The sequence below is a fragment of the Rissa tridactyla genome, chromosome 9, assembly GCF_028500815.1.
Source record: "Rissa tridactyla isolate bRisTri1 chromosome 9, bRisTri1.patW.cur.20221130, whole genome shotgun sequence".
Lineage (NCBI taxonomy): Eukaryota > Metazoa > Chordata > Aves > Charadriiformes > Laridae > Rissa > Rissa tridactyla.
Window position 1 is genome coordinate 13,704,424 of NC_071474.1, and position 9,521 is coordinate 13,713,944.

Consider the following 9,521-nt stretch of genomic DNA (forward strand, 5'->3'; position numbering starts at 1 on the left):
CAGTTGCATCATTGCAGTGCTGAGGCGAGTTGTGGTAGCTGATGCTAATTGTATAATGCAGCAGCCTGAATTGCTGTCTCCTCCATTACTGTGCTGAGAACTGTGACTGTATCAGCTGCAGCAAGCACTCATCTGTACCACACTCCGTTGCACAGATCAGATACACGTATACACACGCAGGTCAGGAATATTCCAACAATATTCTTCTCAAGAGAGCTTATCTTCTCAACGTCTACCTACCACAGTTAGGATCATCTGTTGAGGCTGAACACCGATAGCTTTGGAGCACGTGGGAAGTGTTTGTACAATGTAAGTGCAGGAGTCTCATTTATAGTCTCATTATAATCACTTCCTCTATCCACTGCCAGTAGGCTCTTGACAATGACATAAGCAAACAGAATTGGTAGCAAAGCAACATTTGCTTAAAGCAGAACACTGCTGTTCTTTCACAGTTCTGATGATATTGACTTCCGTGGTTCTACCACAACACTAACTCAGTCAACTGCACCATCTTTTGGAGTGAATCAGATACAACCATCCCCATCCATGCCGTGGCTGGGCAGTGGCCAAACCAGCACTGGAGCTGGTGTGGTAAGTGCTTTTGTTGCGTGCAGCTCAGGACACTGCTGCTTTTTTCAGTGTACTATTTAGTAGAGAGACCTGGTGTGCATTAGTCATTATACTGTTAATTCAATGGTGACATAAAAGGCCTAGACCTCTCCAAAAAGGCAGCCAAACTAAGCATTTTCTTGCATATTGTGGCACAGAGTTACTGTGACCTAGAAAATAACAGGGCAATCAGGTTTTTTCTCTTTCTTGTGGGGAATTTCAGGCAGGACCTGGAGTTTCTGGGGACAAAACAAAACAAAGCCAAACAAAACCAGAACAATCCCAAACTTTAAATTCTTGCATTGGACTAATATCAAAAGCATACACATCAGCATCTGCTTAAGTTCTTTGTATAATAGAAGATAATATTCATACTGTTTGAACTTTCACGTTTATAAAAGCTGTCATAAACAGGCTTTAATTACCATACTGCAACTAAACATAATTAGATGCAAATAATGTTAGCTTAACCGGTTTTTTTTAACTGGGGAACACTCACTATGTAGTGGTATAAACAAAATTGAAGACTGTGTGTGTCTTTTTTTAAAAATTATTTTAATTTTTTTTATATGAAGCTTATTAAAAGGAATCTGAATAACGTCAAGAGAATGGCTTCACATCCAGTCCATCAGTATTGTAAGTGAATCACACTTACTAGTACAGAGTAGATAATTTTCTATAAAATACGGTAGTACGTAGTATTAATGAAGATCTATCTTTGAATCTTAGATCTTACAGGAGCACAAGATGGTAGTGTTCGAATGTTTGAGTGGACAAGGCCGCAGCAGTTGGTATGCTTCCGGCAGGCTGGGAATGCCAGGGTTACAAGAATGTATTTCAATTCCCAGGGCAATAAGGCAAGTACGACATCTAGGATTTTTCCTTTTTTCATTCCTAAGGAAACATTTGGTTGTGCTGTGACCTCTAAAACAGTTTTAACCGGTGACACGCAAAACTGTTAAGATATCCTAGAATGATGGCATAAGCAGTATCATATCGTTCATTTTGGCTGCATATGGAAGCTTTGTAATAAACGCTGACCCTTATTCTCCTTTCTCTTCTGTGAACTTCACGCTGCTAACCTATATCCCATTTGCCGCATTTTCAGACTTTTTGTTCTCCCTGTTCTGAAATCTGTGTTCCCATGTGGTGACCTTTTTAAATGAAACATTTAAGAAAAAATATTGAGCTTACTTATTTTGTAGAAGCAAACTTGTACAATCTGGGCACAGGTCTTCAAGAAGTGCTTCACGCTTCTCATTCTGGCCAAGATAAAGTTTTGACGGAATGCATTACCGAGAAGATACTTGTAATGCAGCCTATTAGTTGAAGAATTAAGTATACTCCAGTACAGTGAAGAGCAGAGAGTACAAAAGAGCCATACATTTTGGCCGGAAATGATTCTGTGAGGTATACGAGATACCGAGTGGTCAAAGAAAGAAATTGGGAGGAATACCCACCTCTCCAGTTTTTCATATTGTCCATTCCGTTACTTCAGCAGGTCTTGTCTGCATTTTACTGACAAACTATTTAACTTCATTATACTTAAAAGCCATTAAAAGTGGATTAAATTGATTGGTGCATGACTGTAAGACAGCTATAAAACAGCAAAAGCTCAACATTTAGAAATAGCTGGAAATATAATGTATCTTCTAGCATACCTATTTTCAGGTAGCATAAAATCTCATTTGAACTTCTATTAAAAATCAGTGTTTTGATTATGTTTTGAGATACTGCAATCTTAACGTCACATGGGAATCAATTTTAAGTAAGAAATTAAGATGTACTAGTTGTTCCTGCTGCTTCACATGCAGGTCACTCAGGCAGGACTCATAAAACCTGACTAAAAGGAGAAAATACAAAAAATAATTATAAAGATTTCTAAAAACATTTTGGAAAGTGCTTATAGGTATAGAATACACTGTATAGAACGTACAGCATTAATTGTATGCATTCATGATATAGCATACTTGTTCCATAATTGTTTTGATCATGCTTTTATGGCATGCATCTTACCTTACTAGCATTTTCAAGTAGAGTCCTAGAATAATGATGCCTCTGTAAGTTTGAGTATTTAAAATGAGGATTTGAAAGGTAAGCCTCTGCACTTAAAAAGCCTGCATTTCCAGAAAAGAGTTAGGTATGTAGGAGAGCAACAATCATTAAATAATCAGCACTGAACTCACTTGGCTTCTAAGTTACTTTTTTTTTTTGTACCTGACAGTCATTGTTGTTGATGTTTAATGTGCCGGCAATGGTCTGGTGGGTTAGGTGGGTTTTTTCCTGCAGTCAGGTGTTTACTGCCATGAAGTAAGCATCTGGTAACCGAGTACGTTATGCTAATAAATGCAGTTCATCCCTTGCAGTGTGGTGTTGCTGATGGTGAAGGATTTCTAAGTATTTGGCAAGTAAACCAAACCACCTCAAATCCTAAGCCCTATCTGGTAAGTAAACACAAATTTATTTTTTTTTTTTCTTTTTATAGAGGAAAGTTAAGTCTCTGAGACTTCAGACAGGCCAAGAGCATAAGAGTTTCAATGAGACATTTTGCATTTTTCTGCTTTTTAATTGGCGTACTTTATCAAAACAACTGGAGTGTTTCAATGATACGTCTTTGGAAAACTAATTGTACAATAATCATACGCTGTACTGTAATTACAAATACTACTTCAGCATTGCCCTTGAATAAATTAAAAATCAGAGCTGACAGTAATGACTTTACAACCCAAAAAGTTAGTAAAAATACACGCTTCAGTTCTTTTCACTGCTTCTTAACAGTACGCGAAGACCGTGCTAAATTTGAAATTCAGGCTATTGTGATACACTATATTATGGATTTGTTATAGTTGATTTATTTCAGTATCTTTTTATTTTATACTGGTTATTTAATCCATTGCTCCATTCTCTGAGGTTTCAAACTGCATTGCCTCTCAGTTTTTAAACTTTGTTTAAAAGACTGCTTGTGTTTGACTGCTTGTCACTGCTATCAGTGACATCAGGCTGATAGTAACTTTTGATGCAGACTACAACTGGTAAGATTGCATCTTTTTTGTTTGTTTTGTTTTTAATAGAGTTGGCAGTGCCACAGTAAAACCACAAGTGACTTTGCATTTATTACCTCTTCAAGTCTAGTTGCAACATCGGGACAGTCCAATGATAACAGGTGTGTTTAAAGAAACAACAAGGAATTTCACCAAAGCTACCTATTCATCTCCATTAACTTGCTGGCTCTTGTGCTTACATGTGTGGCTGATGTTTTAAGGCTTTGTTACAGCTTGAACTTGCCAGATGATTTCTTTGACCATCATTCCTTCAGCCACTTGTTTCCCAAATTTAGTTTTTGTGAGGAGTGGTCAACAGTTAAACAGGTTTTTTTTCAAGGTGTATTCGAAACGCAACTAGTTTTACATAACACTGTTGCTGGGGGGAGAAATATGTTCAGCAAAGGCAAGATAATTCTTTTTCTCTGGAAAGAACAACTTCTGTAATTTCTTGATACAACCTAGGATTAATACACATCTTAAAGGTAGAAAGTATAGTTTCACTAAGAAGCATAAAAAAGCATAGAAAGAATTAAAGCTTTTAACTCTTTGCACGTGCTCTCCAATGACTGCAGAGAGTCAAGAACTCCTTGTTCAGTTCTACCTGCCAGGCTTTGACATAAAATGTGAACGCTTTCTGAGTCACATCACCCCAGGAATCACTTAGCAACAGGCCATAATGACTTTTTTTTCCCCCCTCAGAAATGTGTGCCTCTGGGACACTTTGGTTTCATCTGGTAACAGTCTTATACATGGTAAGTATCGCAGTGAAAATTAAACTTCTGCTTCTTATTGACTAAGGCAATACAGCATGTGTGTGCATTTGGGGCAAGGGGAAGAATTTGCAGTGGGGGACTGGTGTACTAATGCATGCACCAGAGCCGAGACTATAGAGTCTCTGGCATGATGTTAATCTGCTCTCTATAGAGAAAAGTATGAAGAATGAACGTCATATACAAAGCTAGGTTTGTGAGTATTAATAAAGTCTGAAATATTTCAATACGGTCCTTAAAAAAAATAATTAACAGTTGACTAATGAAGGCTGCATTATGGAACTCTTATGTGAATGCAGGCTTTCACTTAAACTAGCACTGACTTAATATATCCAGTACTCTGCTGAAGCACAGAGGGAAGGACAACTGTAGGTAGCAGAAGCAGCTCCTTCTGTCTCCTGCCCTTGTCTTTTCAGCACTTGGACTGGATTACTTAAAAAGATGTTTGTGTCTATTTGACCAAGTTCAATAATTTAATCTTTATGTAACAAACTAAAGCAAAAGTCTATCTTGTTGCACTATGAAAGAAAAATACGTACAAATCCAAATATAATGACCTGGGCTTTTAAAAGATTGTAAACATCTACAAACAACTGCAGTACTTGAATAAGCAACAGGTACATTCTGAGATCCCTATTTTAAAACTAGCACATTGCACAGAAGTTCACCCTTATTGTAAAGAAATCGTGTCATGGCTCCTATGAAAAATAGGTTAGGAAATTAGAAAATACTACTACATAACTATAAGGTAATTCTTATTTACTTTGATTTTTCTAGTTCAGCTATATTATTTTCTTTCTAACTCAGGAATTTAATTGAACTTAATATGGTGAACTTTATATTTTCTCAATTTTTTAAATTCAGTTATGTGCCTGTATTCTAAAATAAATTAGACTGCACATCATGCTTTCTTGTGCATTAGATCTATGTAGCTCTTACAGAGCAAAAAGCTGTCCGCTGATATGACATTGCCCATACAAATGAATGTATCTGTCAAGTTAGAAAATATTCAGATAACAATTTCTAGAAGAAATGCATTTTAAGATCAAAAGGTACTTACAGTTTCAAGTCTATTAAATTCTGGCATCCTCCTTCTTCAGCCTTCACTTGTCACGATCACGGTGCCACAGTACTTCAGTACGCACCTAAACATCAGCTGCTCATTTCTGGAGGCAGGAAGGGATATATCTGCGTCTTTGACATCAGACAGAGGCAAATCCTTTACACCTTCCAAGCACATGAATCAGCCGTTAAGGCCCTTGCACTGGATCCTTCTGAGGACTATTTTGTTACAGGCTCAGCGGAAGGTAACATGAAGGTAAGGTATCGGAGGAGCCGAGTTGTAGAGGGTAGTATTTAGCTGAAGTAATGCATTGACATATGTTGATCAGCATGCTGTAAATAGCCAGATGAACGCAGTAACAAAACAAAAACCCAAAAGCCGAAACCTACACTTGATATGCAGGATGCTTGCCTTACATGTATAACGTAAACTTCAATATCCTAATATCCTTCCTAAAACAAGTAGGTTTTGTTCTCCACTAAAGAAGATTAAACAGTCTTTTTAAAGTTGTGTGACTGAATTTTAAGCGCATAAAGCAAAGTGCATGACTCCAAAACCTTAACTTTTTTTTTTTCCCCTCTTAAAATGTTCTGGTTTTGCCTTTGGATGTTTCTCTTTGTAATACAGGGGGCGCTCAGTAACTTACACATTGTGTAAAGTTTCCGTAGCACCAGAGTGGTTTTTCTCTTGGTGCTGTAGCCCCAGACAGATACTGAGATGTCATAGTATTAAGGAACAAAAAAAACCAAACCAAAAAACCCCAAAAAAACCAACCCAACAAAAACGAACAAAAAAAACCCCCATAAATACAGTTTTAAAGGGTGCATTTCCTGAATACGAAAGGAAGGAAATACAAGAATATGGTAAAGAGAAGGAGAATACAGTTTCTTTCCTTTTACCTGGGCTGCAACTGTTTAATAGGTGCTTTCTGTGCCTCCACACGCTTCGTGGCCTGGTCTTGATGAGGACAGAGCAGAGAGCTCAGCCAGCCGTACCACCACTCTGCAGGCTTTCTAATTATGCAGCTTATTCTCTGCAGCGTTTCTTAGCAGAAAAGCATTTCCACCTGCTGGAAAGCTGACAATACCAGCTCGGATAAAAATGCACCCTGGCCATTTCTGCAGGTTGCTGGGGGGAAGCTGGGAGAGGCACTAGCTTCAGCCTGCCGGGTAACCAGCTGGCCCGCGTTAAGGTAGCCTTATGCTTCATCAGGAGCCTCTCAAGATTCTTGGACTTGTTGTAATTGTTGTTAATAGACAACAAAAAATACCCTTTATCTTTGCTGAATAAGGTTTAAAACACGCAGGAATCTGAAACATTAGGAAAAAATACAAATCCTAATTTTAATCTCCTTTTGTTATTTGTCATTCTTTTGATACAGGTGTGGAGGCTGACTGGCTATAATTTAATTCACTCATTTAAAAATGAGCATGCTAAGCAGTCCATTTTCAGAAACATCGGTGCTGGTGTCACCCAGATTGAAACTGTGCAAGGGAATCGTATCTTCTCCTGTGGAGCAGATGGCACACTGAAAATGAGGGTTCTTCCCAATGCTTTCAATGTACCTTCGGGCATTTTTGACATTCTGTAGTGTTATGTGAGCTAAGCCTGGGTTTCTAGAAATGTCCCTTTAAGTAGCTAAAATCACGGTGATACGCAACTGTGGGAAGGAGACATTCTGTTTCCTTTCAGAGCAGTTACTGCAGCATTAAGTATTATGGGGAAAAAAGATTAAAAAAAAAATACTTTTACAACAGGTGTATTTTGAGTATGCCCCTAGGGATCACTGGGGTGGAAATGCATGTAGGGTATTGTAAAAGCAAAGACTTAAACCCAGTGCAGTCAGTCGCAGGTGGGGTTACTGCTCAGTAACCCCCGAGCTGCATTTAGTAGGTGTATTGTAAAGATTCTGACGATTGTCAGTCACTTAACAAGCACTGTGGCTCTACAAGTCAGTAAGCATTTCTGATGTGATTCTGATTATTTTTATTCCACTTTTCCCACTAATTGAAGCATGTGTACAACTTCTCATTGTAAAATAGTTTAGTTTTAATTAAGGGTACTCAGTGTATTTGATTTTCGCAAGAAAGTGTAATGGATGCAAATGCCGTGGAACATGTGCAATCAAGAACGTACTGAGACATGTATTGTTTTATGCTGAGATATTATTTTTCCCAGTTAGTATTAATACACAGTTGATACTGTAACTTGCACATCAACACATTTTTAAATGCGATGTTTTTTAATTTGCACACTATTTTCCTTTCTTTCTGACAGCTATGTTTTCTACTGGAAACCTGCCTTTACTTTAGGAATGTATCGTAAGCACTAAATGTTTGTAGTGAAGACATCCATGATTCTAGTCAGCTTTTAGTTTTGAAATTCATTTGTCCAGGAAATACTTCATTAAATGAAGCTGTTAAGAGAATACCAATGGAACGTATAATGCCACATTTCAGATGAATGTCAGGCTTTATGTGGCCAGCTAGTAAATAGTGGATAAAACTGGTAATTAAATTATTACCACAGTATATTGTATAAACTATGCAGAGTTCAATATTGTTTGCTTGTAATATAACTAGCTACTGTTGTCAGATGTATTTTTCTGTTGTAAACAAAAACCATGTTCTTAAGAGACTGGAACGGATGTCTGCGTATTTAAATGTTAACAAACTGTCTTATTCCTCCAATGAAAATTTTGATGTCTGTGCTGTATTGTAAAATATACTAGAACAAAAAGCACCTTTCTCCAAAGGTGATTTTAAATTGCAGGCTGTGAAGTATGGGAAGTATGAAAAGAAAGAAGAGTAAATGTCATTGTTTAGTTTTCCCTTTGTAAGTTAAATAAATTACTTTTATTTCGTGGAACAGTCCATTCCAGAACTCTTCTTTGCATTTAAAGATTTAACTAAACCTCCAGTAGATTGACTGGATGGTATCTGAGCTAGCTTTAACTTGACCTCAGACTGTACTGAGATAAAAAGGATTAGCTGTTTGCACTTTATTTTCAGCTGTCCTAGAAAAGCATAAGGTTAACAGAACTTAGTTCTTCTCCAACAAAGGCACCTGCAAGAAACACAGCCTGGTTCTGTCACTGAGACAAGAGGCAGAATTTGGTGGCCTGCCTTCTCCAAGAGGTTGAGCTGAGTGGCTCAACAATGACGTTCAGAAATTTAACATAATTTAAGGTAGGCATGTGATCTAGAACCTGTCACATCTGGTATGAACTGTATTTGCCCAAGTATATAGCCGAGCTTTTTTTTTTTTAGCCAGAAAGTCTATTTTAGTACCATAATTCAATTTAAAAAAAAAAGCAACAACCAAAAACCCCATGAAAAAGCCCACCAACCAAAAGAAACCCCACAAAAGTCAAAAGAAGCCCACGTACACAAACTGGAGCTCTGGACTGTGAAGTTTTGCACTTTACAGGTATAGACAGAGTTCTTGGTATACGAGTTTTCATGTATATACTGGTTCAAAGTATTAATTACACATTTTTGTTTCCCTCTGCATCTCTCTCCATAGCACGCAAGGCCTGAATCCTGGCCGTAGCGAAAGCAGCAAGTATATGCTGAGAAGAGAGGATGCAGCCCAGGCCCAGCCGTCACCGTGTCACACACGGAAGCTTTAGCTGCAGCACAGGGATTTTTCCAGCACATCTGCTAGACAAGGTTCTGCAGGCACAGACATGCCCCAACTCACTAATCCCCGTGATGGTGCCTGGATGTCACACGGGTATTAAACAGCTCAGTGCAGTTCAGGGTTTAAGTGATACTTTGCTTCTAAACGTTTGGATGAGTTCCATGAACTTTAACAATATCACTTAGAAATTCAGGTAGGGGTTTTCTGAGAGTGTGATTTTTGAATACAGATACACAAAGCAACAGTAGGGATTTACGTTTCAATGTTGAATTTAGAAATCTGAAATAAAAATCAGAACAAAATTAAAATCAAAAAACTCCTATTATTTCTCTCAAAAATTGGAATGTGAGTGGGCAATCTCTGAATTAAGATTAACAACAAATGAAGTCACCA

At 37.8% G+C, this 9,521-nt stretch overlaps 1 protein-coding gene across 3 annotated transcripts in view; it reads left to right on the forward strand.

Annotated features, from left to right (window-relative positions):
- The window catches only part of DMXL2 (Dmx like 2), a 55,307-nt gene extending 46,047 nt beyond the window's left edge, over positions 1-9,260 (forward strand). Inside the window, exons 37-44 of one of the 3 annotated variants that reach the window (XM_054214261.1) lie at positions 453-591; positions 1,185-1,245; positions 1,339-1,466; positions 2,976-3,053; positions 3,681-3,772; positions 4,353-4,405; positions 5,524-5,741; positions 6,868-9,260. In XM_054214261.1, the coding sequence (XP_054070236.1) occupies positions 453-591; positions 1,185-1,245; positions 1,339-1,466; positions 2,976-3,053; positions 3,681-3,772; positions 4,353-4,405; positions 5,524-5,741; positions 6,868-7,077 (979 nt within the window). In that variant the 3' untranslated portion in view covers positions 7,078-9,260. The remainder of the gene's footprint in view (positions 1-452; positions 592-1,184; positions 1,246-1,338; positions 1,467-2,975; positions 3,054-3,680; positions 3,773-4,352; positions 4,406-5,523; positions 5,742-6,867) is intronic. The other 2 variants (XM_054214260.1, XM_054214262.1) reach the window with 2 other exon arrangements.
- Positions 9,261-9,521: the final 261 nt, after the last annotated feature.